Consider the following 17,088-nt stretch of genomic DNA (forward strand, 5'->3'; position numbering starts at 1 on the left):
CCAGATAGATTTCTTCTATGTAAAACTTATCAACCAAAACATCAAATTGCACTAAAAATATCCCAATTTTTTTCACTTTAAACCGTAATTTTATTGCATAAAATATTTCAAATTTTTATTATTTTCTTAGTATTAAACTTTTAATCTCAAATAATCCTAATCCACCTTAATTATTTAGATAAAATAGCAATTTAAAATTATAAAATAGAAGAACATCTGCAAATACTAGTTTTATTTAATTTCTAAAATAAATGCAAATAGCTCAAGTGTTTGGATTTATCACGTCCAACAGAAAAAAAAAATGTCAAAGTACCACGTCAATTGCAGTTCTAGAATATGATTTAAACACATTGTAAAAGAAGCTTGAAGGTTTAAGATTGCAGGTAAATAAATTAGAAGGATCAAGAATGTAAAGATAAATTTCATATATCATTTATAAATAAAATAAATTTCATTTTTATTAGTTGTTTAAGGATATGTATAAACTTAAAATATATTTAAATTATTAAAAAATAAAATAAGGCACAGGATGACGTGTTGCTTTCAGGACCAGTGAACTACGTTGTACTTATGCGAGGAAAAAGATGTGGAACATTTTAGTTTTCTTGGGACGTAAGCACTTCAGAACTAAGCTACCTTCAAATCGTTAGGTCCGTAAGTTGCAGCCTCTACATCTTTAGTTAAAATAACAAGCGTTTGAGCTGAACCTACACATAAGCAGGATCCAAAAAGAGGTACTTAGCGTTCTCTTAACCATATTAGGCAGGAACAAACCCCAAAATTGACGGGTTTCCTTCCAAATCAATCGTTTGTTAGGACCATGTGCTTCTTGTCTTCATCAAGGTATGGACCCTTCGACCTGTCACCAACTTTACATGCATTGGATTGGAACACAAGTATGTAAATATTACTGTCAAACTCAAATTAAATGACCATATATTACCCACATGCCATTGTCCTTTTATGATTAGTCTTGTGAATAGCAGTTAGTGGTATACTGGTCTCTCTTCAGCAACTTGTGTTCGAAAAGCCAAGGCTGCCTCTATAATTAAAATTCTCGAGAAATTATATGCTATTATTGCACATGAATCATAAATCATATAACTCAGAACAATCCGTGTTACTCAATTCATTCTACAATTAGAAACTAGCTTGGAAGTTTTCGGTTACGCTTGGACACTGGCGGATACTTCATCTTTAGCTGTCTTGTCTTTTTTCTTTGGTGCCTCTTGAGTTTTCTGCGCAGCAGCTTTGTTTGGAACCAAAATTATGAAGATGTTTCTGTCACGGAAGTTTTTCACCTCCTCTAGTCCAACCTGCACATAAGTGTGGTTTGGATATAAAATTCAAACAGGTAATAAGATATCTCTCCAATGACCATAAAATTGGATATCCGGACAGAAGACTATGAAATGAATTCAATTCACTATGAGTAAATCCCAAACACAAACGAAATCAAATGGAAATAGCAAGTGTGCTAAGGGAGAGAACTCAATAAAATACCAGTATAACATATCAGGATCTGCTTTTCTTGTAAACAGCATCATTTTGTATGGAAATAGTCAGGTTTTTAATACCAAAGAATATGATAACGCACGGCAAAGTGACATGACATACCTCGCCAACATCATTCTGAAAACGTGTAATAAGCTCAATAGCCATATTCCTGAATTCATTCTCACGACCCTTTAGGTTTACTATGACCTTAACCTGCAGGATGGATCCAGGTGATCTCAATACATTAGTATATGTGTGGGAGCACCATGCTTAATATGACATGACAATATAATTCATGCAACCTTGTCACCATCTTTCAAAAATTTCTGTGCAGCTCTCAAACGCACTGAATAATCATGCTCATCTATGTTGTATCTGTTAAAATAGAGTACAAAGAATTAGTAGCAGAAAGGCATAATTACAAGATTGTTCTAGTAAAAATAACTGAGCATAACTAAAACTCAAACTAAACCACAGCTCATAATAGCTGTAACTGCTCTCTAATTATGGGAGAAAAACGTAAATTACAGCATAAGTTTTATGCATTTAATTGATACTGCAACAGCCGTTTCATATATCTTTACAGTGTGATGCATCACATAGAACTTCCTCAGTTCATCGGTGAGCAAATAGGGTAAACTAACTCCTTTTAGCGCATCTTGGCCTAATTCATACCATGTTCACTAGCAAGAAACAATATATTAATAATAAAATGCCCAACATACGCATTTTTTTCTATATTACTCATCTAATTTCCTAAAATAGTAGACAACATGATTAAGAGCAGAATGAATTGTGTCTACAAGAAGAAAAGTTAGTAGGAGAAAACGTGAATTACGGATACCTAAGTTTTAAGTTGTGGTGTTAATGACAAAATGGGAATAATTATATACAAGTATTGAGAAATTATGTTGTGAACATACAGAGGTTACGAGATAGGATCTTAGTTCTAAAATTTGTAAAGGCTAAATATGTTTTTATTTCTTATAAAATGAACCAATTTTGGTCTTCATTCTTATAAAATGAACGAATTTTGGATTTAGTCCCTAAAATATTTTTCCTTTGGTTTTCATCCCTCCAAATTTTGAAATCATTATTTTCAACCCCTATCATTCATCTTAGAACAAAATAAATAGCATTCATTTTAGGGACCAAAATAATTTTTGGGAGTGAAGTGTTGACATGACACCACATACACACTATTGGATGCCACCCAGTTTCCCATTAAACATGTAAATGGTTAACTAATGTCGTATGGCAATAGGGATCAAAACTATTAATTTTAGATTCTAAACTGCTTAAGTCCGAGGGAAAACTTTTACGGGAAACAAAAATTAAAAAAGTGCTCATTTTACAAGGACCAAAAATATTTAACCCAATTTGTAAAGGAAAGGGAGGGCTTTAAATGTGATCAATGTTTATGTAACCACAAGAAGGGTGCCACAAGATAAGATTTTGGGAAGATTTTGAAGCTTTAGAAGTAATATTACCACTAGGAGAACAAAAAATTAGAGGGGATCTAAATGGCTGTGTAGAGAGCACATCTAGAAGTCTAGAAGATACATGGAGTTAAAATGGGGGTTATGATCTAGTAGAAACAAATAAAGAAACTCTTATTATTTTTCATAAGGAAATCAGAGAGAAAACTTTACATGGACTACAAAGTCACACCTAGTGAGAGCTTGAGTAGCCAACATTTGAATCTCGATTACGGACATAAGAGATGAGAAGAGAGTATGAAGGAAAAGCCAAGATAGGATCAAGTGGTGACAATTGAATTGAAAGAAGAAGAAAAAACTAAGTGAAGAGTTATAGAAGAAGTGAGTTAGGAGCCACATGGAAGAATAGATGATATGTAGGACTGCACCAAAGGTCAACTTTGAACCCTTACCCCTTTACCTTACTCTTGAATGTGTTTGTTGAGCATATTGAAACATTTGATGCCATGATGCGTGCTTTATACCGATGGCATAGTTCTAGTTGGAGAATCAAGAGAGGAAATAAATAAAGTTAAAGATGCAATGAGGAGCTTTGAAACCTCATTGATTTTGCTGACACGATAACCATAGAACAGAAGTAAAACTAGGAGACATAGTACACCACAAGTCATGTTATTTAAGTATCTAGTTTCCATCACACGGAATAACAGAGAAATGGAGGGGGATATATACAATAGAATTCAAGTGCGATGGAGAAAATGGAGGAGTGCTTTGGGTATCATTTGTGACAAAAAGGTACCAACCAAGCTTAAAGGAAGATTTTATTACACAACTCAGTGTTGTATTGTATGGAACTGAATGTTGGGTGGTAAAAAGCAAAGAGAATAAATTCGATGTAGCAAAAAAGAGTGGACACAGAAAACAAGAAAAAATTAGGAATCTATTAGAGAAAAAGTAAGAATAGCTTCTATTGTAGAAGAAATGGTAGAAATTCACCTTAGGGGATTTGGACATGTGTAAAAGACATGTAAAATCCCCAATAAGGTGAGTAGATTGGATGAAAGGTAGCCTGATCAACAGAGACAGAGGAAAACTGAGAATATATGTGAAACCATGTGATATCATTTGGTCCATGTAGTCAAATTCACCTAGTGGGAAAAGGTTAGGTTGTTGTCGTTCCTCTAGTTTCCTGAAAGTAACAGAAATAATTAACTTGTGTAAATGTGTCTAATGCCTTTCCCGAGAACACATAGTTAACCAAAGCCAAAATAGATTGCTTGAAATAACAGAATATACTTCTTCAAATTTCTACCCCTTATTAAAAATATTAATAAAAGTAGTATTCGATCCATAATTAAGAAATCTGAAGAGCAAGAGTCCAGAATTAGCTTAGGACATTACCCCATTTTGAGCTCCTTCAAATCCATCCGACTAGCTACATTTAAAAGACCATTTGGTTAGTAATTATAGTTTTTCTGAGTTTTTGTAAATGATTTAGAAGAAAATATCAACGCTTACCAGCACTTTTCTTCTGCTGACCTCTTTTCTTCTTTTGTTGTTCATATCGATATTTGCTGTTCAGAAGAAAATATAAGGATCAATTACATGGTCCAACAATTCTTAAACCATAAGTATACAAGTGCTTAATCATGTCAAACAGATGTAGATCTAGGCACGTCCTTTCATGCAGATTCATCTGATTTAGTCAAACGCACATCAAATGCTAAAGTCTTTCTTGAAACAACTACACCGGTGTCAATTAATCTCCCCATTGATCCACTGTTACTTATTGCTCTACCATGTCTTCACAACATCCCACCCCAAAAATACATAGAAGCACAGCATCCATTTACAGACAACTGAATGCAAACAATACTCCCACCTTCAACACCACTGTTTCCTAACTAGTAAAAATTGAACACAAGGCCAGAATCAAGAGAACATGGAAACCAAATTGTATTGTCATCTATCAACCCAATTCAAACTACTTAATATTAAAGTATTGTTAAACAAGTATACACACATAGATCATTTACTGCTAAATTGATTGAAAAATGCATAAATATTTTGATACCGACATCAACCATCAGCATTTTGATACTAGAAATGCAGAGTTTTTTCTCTCGTGATATACAAAGATCATACCTGTAATTCATTATTCTAACAACAGGAGGATCTGCCTCTGGAGATAGTATTACCTGACCAAAAAACGAGAGTAAATAAGCTTACACATTGATGCACAAACTTCCCACTAAATTGACAGTGAACAGTCATGAATCAATTAGGTTTTCAACGCCATATTAAAACAGACTTCATTCACGTTTATTTTGATATCTGTCCAAAGCTATGTTTGGATATATTTCTCTGTAATCATTCATGGGGAAGATAATAAAAAGGCAAAATGAATTGAGATTCTACTATAAGTTAAAACCAACTTATCACCTGTTGTGGAAATTAGATGAGAGAACTTCTATAAAAGTTACAGTACTTAGTTTATCTTAATTTATGGGAGAAATTCAATTCTTTTTGCCTTCTTATTTTCCTATGAGTGATCATAGAAAAGTTTATTCAAACATGAACTGGGTGAAACTATAGGAAGCACTTTCGCTTTCTATTTACTGTCTTTTCCATCATCTACCGACACGAGATATAGTAAAAATAAGTTATATTAATTAAACCGAAATTATATGGTAAAACATAAACAACTAAAGATTATACTTTCCGAACTCAGACAATAACACAAGGAGGGGGAAATGTAAACGAGAAAACCACGACATTGTAGCCAACAAATAGTGGAGAACTTAACACAGAAGCAGAAATCTCAGGGACCAGACATCATACCAAATCAAGTTCGACATCTTCAGCCATTTTAATGGCGTCATCAATTGACAATACTCCAACCTACAAAAACACAACAGCTTCAGCAACCTCTGCTAGCTTCAGACCGAATTAGAAAGATTCATAACTCAAAGAATAGAATCCTCGAGTCAATTGAACAAATAAAACTTCTAAACGTAGTAGCTTAGTTTAGACGTGCTTCTTTAGCGAACAGAATTAAAAGCATTGAAATACAGGAGAAGGAAAAAAAGAACAAACCATATTCTGGTTCTGATCAATAAGCCTGACGGTACCTGACCTATTTCAAATCCAAAGCATTCTTAATGACGAAATTCCAGAGGAAGCATAAGAGAGAAAGGAATTGACGAGGAGGGAGTAGAGAACCTGAGAGTGGAGAGGTCGAGAGCTTCGTCGTCGTCGGGTTCGGTCTGGCGTCTCCGGGAGTCGCCGGAGCCGAAGGAGCGGGAGCCACCGCCGTAGCGGGCGGATACGTAGAAGAGGGAGGTGGAGAGAGAAGGGTCGTATTTGAGGGAATTGGGAGAAGAGAGGGAAAGACCGAAGAGTTTGGAATGAGAAGAATTTAAGAGAGGAGAAGGTGTGGTGTGGTGGTGAAAGAGTTTGAAGGGGACGGTGGTGATGCCAGCCATGGCACGCGGACCCTTCCTTATTCACGCTTCAACGCTGCTGCATATCTCTTATCCTTAACTCTCACACACCTTTTACTTCCACTCCCTCCTTTCAAACTCCACCAATGCAATATAAATCCTACAAAATCACTTCTACAAACGCTACTATACAAATATGCGTTTAAGTCTTAGAAAAATCACTTCTACAAAATCTACTATTACAAATAAAATAATGCTTACACGTTGACCATTTTGACCCAATAAACACCACAAAATATTCACCTCATACATTATGAATTCATAGACTGTTTTCTGACTTCTATATTAATCCCACTTATCCATTTTTATACAAGTTTACACCTCAATTTAATTTTTCATTACCAAAATAATTTTTCATACAAATAGAAAAAAAATTACTAGATATAATGTAACTAAAGAAAACATTAAATATATCTTATTTTGAATAATTTAAATTGCTTAAAAAAAACACGACTATTATGCCAGATACTTTTTAATAAAAAAAACAACTTTATTTCTTATCATATTTCTATAGTATGTAATAGGGAAAAATTGATTTGTAATCCATTGTAAAAAATGTTTATTTTAACAATCGTTTATTCGAATAATCAATTTTTATTATAATTGATTGTGATTTAGAATTAGGTTTTTAAGTAATTTACTGAAATTATTTATGTTTTTCTAAACAAATTGAGACTTGCTTAAACTATTTAAGCATTTAAAATTCGAAGATTGTGTATTGAAAAACTATTAAAAAAATCATCATAAACTAGTTACAAAAAATCAGCTTTGTTTTTTCAAAAAAATATTGTAAGTTTGAAAATATTTTCAAACACTTGTAAAAAAAATCTGATAGAAACATGTAAAATCAATCATTTAAGCTATTCCAATAATCATCTTCCATGTATTATCCATTAATTTGAAGAAAACATCTTATATAATAACGCGTTTATTATTTTAATATAGAAATTATTTTTAGAAATGTATTGTTTGATGTGAAAATTGTAAATCCCTGATTTTAATTTTTAGTTTTGACGCTTCTTTGCACCTAAATAATATTCAATTCTTCCTGAGAAAATAGGCAACATGTTCCTTTGGGGAATTGATCAAGAAGAGAATCGCAAACTCTTTCTGAATCAAAAGGTTTATTGATGAACGAAACTGTAAAAAATTACATCAATATCAGGTCCAACTGAAAGTACAAAACAAACTTTTATTCACTCTTGATGAAACTTCACATCACTAAGCTTACATTTTTAGACCAAAACAATAACAGAATTCACAGAGTACACAGTAACAGGGATCCTAAGTCTTGATTCACACTGCAACAGAAGTTGAAGTTAGTGACACATCGAGAATCTCAGTCAACTTCTTCAATCTTAGGTCCAGCACCAGAACCAGCACCAGATCCAGCACCAGGCATGTCATCAGCCATAGGAACATCTCCAGCAGCACCACCCTGATACATCTTAGCAATGATGGGGTTGCATATCCCTTCCAACTCCTTCTGCTTGTCCTCAAATTCATCCACTTCCGCCATCTGGTTCCCCTCCAGCCACTGTATTGCATCCTCCACAGCCTTCTCAATCTTCTGCTTATCATCCGCCTCCAACTTCCCCCCGATCTTCTCGTCCTTTATCGTGTTCCTCATGTTGTACGCATAATTCTCAAGGGAGTTTTTCGCATCCACCTTCTTCTTCACCTCTTCATCCTCTGCCTTATACTTCTCAGCATCCTTCACCATCTTCTCTATCTCCTCCTTGCTCAACCTACCCTTGTCGTTGGTGATAGTAATCTTATTCTTCACACCCGCGGTTTTGTCCTCCGCAGAGACATTCAAAATCCCATTAGCGTCAATGTCGAAGCAGACATTAACCTGAGGAACTCCTCTTGGTGCAGGAGGGATCCCAGTGAGCTCAAATTTCCCGAGAAGATTGTTGTCCTTTGTTCGAGCACGTTCTCCTTCGAACACTTGGATCAAAACCCCGGGTTGGTTGTCGGAATAAGTCGAGAAAATCTGCTCCTTCTTGGTGGGAATCGTTGTGTTCCTCGGAATCAACACTGTCATTACACCACCAGCAGTTTCAAGCCCAAGACTAAGTGGAGTCACATCCAACAGCAACAAATCCTGAACCTTCTCGTCCCCTTCACCGCTCAAAATCGCAGCCTGAACAGCTGCACCATACGCAACAGCTTCATCGGGGTTAATACTTTTGCAAAGCTCTTTCCCGTTGAAGAAATCCTGTAATAGTTGCTGAACCTTGGGGATCCTAGTGGACCCTCCAACAAGAACAACTTCATGAACGTGACTCTTGTCTATCTTTGCATCACGCAGACACTTCTCCACCGGCTCCATGCACTTCCTGAACAAGTCCATGTTCATCTCCTCGAATCTGGCTCTCGTAATAGTTGCATAGAAATCAATCCCTTCGTATAAAGAATCGATTTCAATAGTTGTCTGCGCGGTGGAAGACAGCGTCCTCTTGGCTCTCTCACACGCTGTCCTCAACCTCCTCAACGCTCTAGCATTCCCACTAATATCCTTTTTATGCTTCCTTCTGAACTCTGAAACAAAGTGATTCACCAACCTGTTATCAAAATCTTCACCTCCAAGATGAGTATCACCAGCAGTAGCCTTCACTTCGAAAATCCCCTCCTCGATTGTCAATATGGAAACATCAAAAGTTCCACCGCCCAAGTCGAAAATAAGCACGTTCTGTTCACCTTTTCTTGAAGCCTTCTTGTCCAACCCGTACGCAATAGCAGCAGCAGTGGGTTCGTTGATGATCCTCAACACATTCAACCCCGAAATCGCCCCTGCGTCCTTCGTGGCTTGCCTCTGCGAGTCGTTGAAATAAGCAGGGACAGTGATAACAGCGTTCTTCACGGCATGACCAAGAAACGCCTCTGCCACTTCCCTCATCTTGATCAACACCATGGAAGATATCTCTTCAGCAGAAAACTTTTTCTCCTCGCCCTTGTAGGAGACCACGATCATGGGCTTGTCGCCCGGGCCCGCCACCACCTTAAACGGCCACAGCTTCATGTCGTTTTGAACCGGCGAGTCGGAGAATCTGCGCCCGATTAGACGCTTGGCGTCGAAGACGGTGTTCTGCGGATTCATCGCGACTTGGTTCTTGGCAGCGTCTCCGATGAGCCTCTCGGTATCGGTGAAAGCCACATAAGAGGGCGTGGTTCGGTTGCCTTGGTCGTTGGGGATGATCTCAACGCGGTCGTTTTGCCACACGCCCACGCAGCTGTAGGTGGTGCCGAGGTCAATGCCTATGGCTTTGCCTTCCTTTGCCGCCATTGATGACAGGATTTCTAACAGAAATGAAAACTCTGAAAGTTGGAGATATTTGTTGTGTGTAGAGCAGTTTGTATTGTGCACAAATTATGAGTGAGGAGAGAGAGTAGCCACAGCGGTTTATATAGTAGCAGTTACAAAGCAGAGAGTGAGTTCCAGAATTTACTGGTTAATTTGGAGGGAGAATGTTTGAGAGCGTGGTAGACTCTTCTGGATTCTTTCGTTAACATTCCAGAAGGGAAAAGAATGATGAATCCAAAATTATTATTTTCTTTAGCCACTTAATTCATATTCTTTTACAATTAATTTTTATAATAATTAAAAAATATATATATGTTCACATTCCAATAATGAAGTACTTAATGTTATAATTATTTAAAATAGAAGATTTTTTATCCAAATGTAAGTTTATGTAACTGCGTTAATTACTCTGAAAGTACATTTTAATTTTATTATTTAGTCTAGTTAGGAGGGGAGAATTGAATAAATTTTATTAATTTAATGCAATATTATCTTTTAATTATTTCAAATAGATAAAATTTCAAAAAAGTAACAAAATAAATAAGTTATATTATTAATCAAGAAGACACAACTTTAATTAATTTGATGTTTAAATATACAGAAAAAAAAAATATTTGAATTATTAGAAGAGAGTATAAAAAAATCCTTGGAATTAAAGAGTTGGAGGGGCGGTGGTTGGTAAAACAGGTGTTGAAAGGAGGAGGATTGTAAAATGAAAAGCAATGACTAGAATGCAGAAGAAGGACAACTATTCATCGTCTCATCTCAATAACATCATCTTCAAGTTTTGGATTTTCCTCTTCCATAAGCTCATGTGCTCAGACCTTCAAATATTCTAATGCTTTAAATAACTCATAATTTTAAAACTATTAAACATATACGTAATATTTTTAACTAATATCCAAAGCTGCAAACTTATATGAAATCACTCAGCATTTAATATTCATCCGCAATATCCATTTCCACTTTCTTTTTATTTTTCTTTTTCTTATCACTAAGTATAAAAACATCTTTTAAGAATAAAATTAATTTATATTATTTTAATCTATAAAAACATTTTAAGAATAAAATTGATATTTTTTAATAATAAAATTATGAGAGAGTTTTGAGTTCTAAAGTAGATAATATCTTAAATATAATGTTTTTTTACTATTATGGTTTTTTTTCTTTTTACTAAAATGGAACTTCTTTTAAAAAAATACAAAATTTTGATAAGTCGTATCAATTTGACACGACTTCATATGTAGAAGTCGTATCAATTTAACACGACTTTGGCTCAACTTTGTCATCTCAACCTTAAGTCGTGTGAAGTTGACATGATTTTTGCCACATTAATCTAAAGTCGTGTCAAGTTGGCACAATTTTGTCAATGTTATAATTTATTTATTTTTTATTTTTTAAAAGAAATTATTGTTTTTCAATATATATATATATATATATATATATACTATTAATTGTTTAATTATAATTAAAATTGAATAGTAAGTTAGGTAATACTTTAAATTAATTAAATAAATTTTTAAGGAGGAATATTTGTTGTTGGTTAATTTAGGTTGTTAGTTGAATAAAATAAATTAAGACATAAATATATAGAAGCTCATGGAACCACAACCACAACCGCCTTTAGGGTTTCCTTCTTATGGTCATGGTTTTGATGTTGATCAATCCATTCATTCGGGTCTTCCACACCATCCACATCCACACACATGGATCATCTTCGCCACCTTTCACTTCATCATCCACACCATCAGATTTCTTACACGTATAATTTTTTACCTTCTCATTCGGGTACTTTTTCCACTTCGTCAAATACTTTTGGAACTTCAGCATTCACCCCTCCTCTTGCATATAACCCAACATAATTCATGCACTATCGACCCACAATGCTCTCACCAAAATCTCATAATGAAGGCAATAACGACGATGACGGACATATTGTTGATGATCCTCTTCCACCTCCACCTCTGTCTAATCATCACCCTCCACGAAGGCCTCAACGACAAATACGAAGACCACATTGTAGCATTTCTTCCCATAAATAATTTACTTCCAATAGTTCACCTTTTTATTTTTATATTTATATCTTGTAATGAATCTTACTAATTTGTCTAGTTATGATTAATGTCTTCTCATCATTAGGTGTTATATAAAACCATTACTTCTCAAGGTATTTATTTTCCAAATCCACAACAATAATTCTCTATTTATTTTTCAAATACAACAATTCTCATTTCTTTATTTATTTCCAAATCCAATAACAATTTTCTTCATATTTTTTATTAATCGAATAACCAAATTAATATATTACATTACCATCAACACATGATCCATATATGATTACCCAATTTTTTGTCGCTTGAAATTAACACCCTTAGAAAATTATTTATCAAACTAGTTTTAAATATTCCATAACTTACTACTCAATTTTAATTAATTTCATTTGTAATTAAATAATTAATATATATATAAACAAGAAAAAATAAAAACAAGAAATCAAAAGTTGTGTCAACTTTACATGATTTTAGGTTGACATGACAGAAATTGTGTAAACTTGATACAACTTCAAATTGAGGTGATAAAGTCTGCCAAATTTAACACGACTTAACCAAATTTATAAATTTTTAATTAAAAAAAAACAACCTCATTCTAATAAAAGAATCAAATATAATGATCGAGCCTTATCAATATTATCACCTATACACCAATAAATCCCACATAATAATAATAATATTTTACTAATAACAATTGCTACCATAAATCTAAACTAGACTCATATTTATTCACAAAACTCAACAATCATTCAGAATTCAACTTGGATATCATACTAATGATAAAAGAAGAAAAGAAATATATTTGTTATTTTGTTTCCCTCTTTTAGGGATTTATGTAAAAGGATTTTTGTAGTGTGTGTTTTAGTAAATATAAAAGCTTCTTTATCATATCAGATTTGTACAGTTTACTGGTGAATGTAGTTTATTGTAATACAAAAAAAATAATATATAAAGAAAAAAAAAGTAGAAGTGAGACAAAATATTAAAAAAATAGTATAATAATTAGAATTAATATTATTTAACTATGAATTACTTTCTCATTAAATAAACATATAAAAAACAGCTGGAAAATAACTTTTAATGACGATTACAATATGCATACGCGTACAAAAAAACACATAATTTAATGCACTTCTTCTAATGGAATTTAGTATTAATTAAAATTTGTGAATTACAAAAGTATACATGTACATTGTCAAATAATTATTAAGAGCAGTTAGTTTTTTAATTTATCTTAATAGTACTTGTCAGTCAATAAATAAAATATAAAAAATTATTAGTTTAAATTTAACAGGATGAGTAAAACTTACTCAAATGATTATTGTGCATCAAAATATCAATCTAAAATGTACATGAATTTGATTTTAATTTTTTTAATGTTTTAACGAAAATGTCAGACTGTTGTGCACACTTTTACTTGCTAATTAAAAAAAAATTTCAATACACGACCTTTTTTTTCTTTTTTTTTAATGCAGTTTTTTAATAAAAATTCTGTTTCTTACAAAAAAAATATAATTAGCCTTTTAATTTTTTTCTGTACATAGAAATTATGCTTACATTTATAATTTTTCTTTACATTGTTTTATTCGATGGACGAAGAGGTTTTTTTTAATAAGATATGTAAATGTTATGTGTGCATTCATTTCTTTTTCATAATTCAATGTGATTTTTTAAAAAAAAAATTAATATTGTTTATTAAGGATCGAATTTTTTATATAGTTTAAATTTTTTAATAAGTTATATGTTTATGAATTTAATGGAGCTTTTAGAAAAATAAATTATTCATCGTCAAATTTATTGTAATTGAAAAAGTTGATTTAATTTGATTTAAATAAAATTAAAAAATTAAAATAAATTTGATTTAGTTAAAATAATATGAATTTTATGTCCAGTTTATTTTATTGAATATGTATTGGATTTGAATTTTGAAAAATCCAATCCATCATCACCTTAAATTTAATGTATTTCTTTTATGCACTCAAAATTCAAATTTCAAAAAGGCCATGAATAAAAAGCCCAAATTAATTGAGGGAGAATAAGGTAAGAAAGAAAATAAATGTATTAGTGTAATATAATGGTTGGAAAAGAAGAACACGACAATGATTACCTGTTTTTGTTGATTAATTCATTAAAATGGTGCAGGAAAATACAAATTAGGAGATGAAGAACAAAACCCTATATAAATAAAAAATTATAAGAATGATGCTTTCAAAGAATAAATATGAACATGAAACCAAGTGGAGTTGAGTTAGCCCAAGTCGGACCAAGTTTAGGTTGAATTGAGTTTATCCAAGCCCACGAGCCAAGTCAGCCCAACCATGGTTGAGCTCAATTGGTCCTAACCCAAGTCGAGTCGAGTTTGTCCAAGTTCAGACTGAACAGAGTTGGTCCGAGTCCAGGACGAACTGAGTTGACCAATCTCGTTTTCGAGCCGAATTGACCTGACCTTAGTAAGGTTGAGTGAGCTTCATCATATGTTTAGACGAGTTTTTAACATATTTGAAAATATTTTATTTTATATTTTTTCTTTTATGTCTAGTGAAATTAAAAAATTATTTTGATAAAAGAACCGATTTAAAATCTATTGATTTCTTTTGATAAAAGAAAATGTTCATGTTAGGGAGATGAGACCTATAGAACTATTGATTGGCTTCGTCTTCCTCCTTCTTATTGGGAGATTGATTCCACACTTCAGCCTACTCTTTCGGGTCTCGATTACTTGATCACTCTATCTCCTGGGAAATGTCGAATGGGAGGTACCTGCAAAAGGCACTCCGACCCTCGAGTTAGCAAAGGGTGTTCGACACTCAGTTGTCAGAGTACAATAAATTAATGACGTACATTATTCTTGGTTGTGGGAGCCGAGCCTAATATTGACCGTTCATTCCATACTAGTACAGAAAACAAATAGTTATTTCAAAAAAATCAATTAAATTTTTCACAAATTTCTCTTACTATAACTAATCAAATTTAATTAATACATTTGTTTTCATTAAATAACCATACCATATTTGAAATTATTAATACTTTATATAAGGAGATAATCTTATCATTTTAAACTAATATTTTTATAAAAGAGAAAAATACAAAGTTTTAAAATTATTCTTGGAATTTTTTTTTTTCTTGTATCAAAGAGGTTTTTTGGGTTTGAACTTTTTTTTGATTCATCTGTATAATCCCCAGTGTTCAGAAACCTTGTTTCTTACTCTGTATTTTATCGTAGAATATTCATATAGGGTTTATAAATTTATGTTGAGTGGTTACAAGTTGTTTTCTCATAGGGTTCAAGATTTATACTCTTGATTATATCTTTTTATAAACTTTGTGTTTAGTTTAGTAAGTTGGTCCAGGTCCACAAGTCGAGTCATTCTAAACTTAAGTCAAACTGAGTCGGTCTCGATCCAAGTCGAGTTGAGTTTGCTTAGGCTCAGATCGAACAGAGTCGGTTTGAATCCAGGATGAGATCATTTGGCCCTTCCCCCAATCAAACCGAGTCAGCCCAGTCCAAGTGGAGTTAAGTCGCTTTTGAGTGACTAATTCCTCGCTTTTGAGAATGAACTTAATCGTTTCAAACTCTAACGAATCCTGGTAATATTTATATATGGTATTTTGTTCTTATTTGATATCATTATTTTCATTTTATGCTTAAAACTATAATTTTTATTCTTGAATTAGATCCTTGTATTTAAGTGGGAAGTATTTATGATTATTTGTCCTAAATGAAAATACTTGATATATTTTAATGTTAAAAATAGATTTTAGTATATCAAATGTTGTATAGCATATTTTCTTAGTGATAATAAATATGCTAAATTGTTAAGGAATCAATGTTAGGATATGATATTAATATTTTCATATTTGAGGAATTAATATGAATCACTATTTTTGTTGCATTAATATCAATTAAGTCAAAATATTGTATGTTTTTTATTTATAAAAAATATAGACGAATGAGAAGGATTAACTTCAATCTCAATCTTATTAATTGAATTCTTATAATCTTTTACTCTGTTTTATTTAATTTACATGCAAAATTTATTCAAACAATTCCAATATATTATAAATTAAACTTTTGTACATATTTCGGTATTTAAGGAATGTTACACATTAAATTTTTAAGAGAATTGTTCTTTGTGGGTTTGATATCTTTTGAGACAAACTATTACTTTTGACTCGATACACTTGTCGAATTTAATCAACACTTGTTCACAATTCTTAGGCTCAATATTGGATTAAAACAATATTTCAAAATGTACTGACTCATAAGATATAAAAGATTGTATAGGATACTTGTTACCAGTAACAATAGTAGATGTGGAAGAATGCACGTTGGTTGGTTTGAAAATCCTTAAAATAGGTAGGTAGGCAATTTTCGAATATAAGTAGAATGACGTAGAGTGATATCAATGTCAATATCAGTATGCAATGAATGATGATCATTGTTGTTATCTAAAGCCAACAATTTAATTATTTGCACCAATATCATCAAGGCAACAATCAATATTACTAGGGATAGGTAAAGAAATGTCATTATTATGTAAATTGGTGTCATAGTTTGAGTGATAAGGATAAAAGTTTTATGAAAGATGATACATTTAGAAATATCTATCTTATGAATTTTAAGACTAAGAAACATATATGTCCATTAATATTAGATATGAAATCAAAAAATATTCCAAGATAAACTCTATTGTCTATCTTCTTCATATTTAGAGGGATGATGCTAGCATAACATAGGCGTCCAGATTTGTTGAAAACAAAAACATCATAAGATTTTCTATATAGTTTTTCTTACGGTAAGATATTATTAAGCAAGGGTGTAAGAATGCAATTTATAAGCAAAGTAGCATGTAAGGCATAACACTAAAAATTCAGAAGCAAGTGAGATTGAAATAATGGAGTAATATTAAGAAGATGTTAATGTTTTCTTTCAACAATTCCATTTTGTTTACGGATTTTAATGCAAGTGGTTGGGTGTATTACACTGTTAGAAAAGGATAAAATTGTTTCATAATTTGTTTCCGCCATCAATGCTTATAACCCTTACATTATATTAAAATTAATTTTCAATTTGGATAATGAAATTTGTTATGATGTTTTGAGTTTCAAATTTCTTATTCGTTAAAAAATTACACTTAATAACGTTTGTGATCATCAAGAATAGTAAAGAATAATTTATGATCATACCTAGAGGTATTCCGAATATTTATATGAAGTAAATCAAAAGTGTTTAAAACATGTGAATTACTGAAATGGAAAGATCATTTATTTTATAAAATTCTTAAAATAAT

General features: G+C 32.3%; 2 protein-coding genes across 2 annotated transcripts; both read right to left on the reverse strand.

The window, feature by feature from the left end:
• Positions 1–1,016: 1,016 nt before the first annotated feature.
• LOC137807429 (Translation initiation factor 3 protein) lies at positions 1,017–6,601 on the reverse strand. Its single transcript, XM_068608075.2, has 9 exons — positions 6,159–6,601; positions 6,033–6,072; positions 5,778–5,837; positions 5,082–5,134; positions 4,455–4,510; positions 4,338–4,371; positions 1,800–1,872; positions 1,618–1,710; positions 1,017–1,316 (listed from the first exon to the last, which is right to left on the reverse strand). Exons 1-9 carry the CDS (start codon positions 6,419–6,421, stop codon positions 1,167–1,169), a joined length of 822 nt encoding a protein of 273 aa, XP_068464176.1. The 5' UTR covers positions 6,422–6,601; the 3' UTR covers positions 1,017–1,166.
• A 1,010-nt stretch (positions 6,602–7,611) lies between these two features.
• On the reverse strand, positions 7,612–9,953 carry LOC137807426 (heat shock 70 kDa protein). Its single transcript, XM_068608072.2, has one exon. The coding sequence runs from the start codon at positions 9,726–9,728 to the stop codon at positions 7,779–7,781; it is 1,950 nt and encodes a 649-aa protein (XP_068464173.1). The 5' UTR covers positions 9,729–9,953; the 3' UTR covers positions 7,612–7,778.
• Between the last annotated feature and the right edge of the window lie 7,135 nt (positions 9,954–17,088).

This window comes from Phaseolus vulgaris, chromosome 3 (genome assembly GCF_051622355.1).
Source record: "Phaseolus vulgaris cultivar YP4 chromosome 3, ASM5162235v1, whole genome shotgun sequence".
Taxonomy (NCBI): domain Eukaryota; kingdom Viridiplantae; phylum Streptophyta; class Magnoliopsida; order Fabales; family Fabaceae; genus Phaseolus; species Phaseolus vulgaris.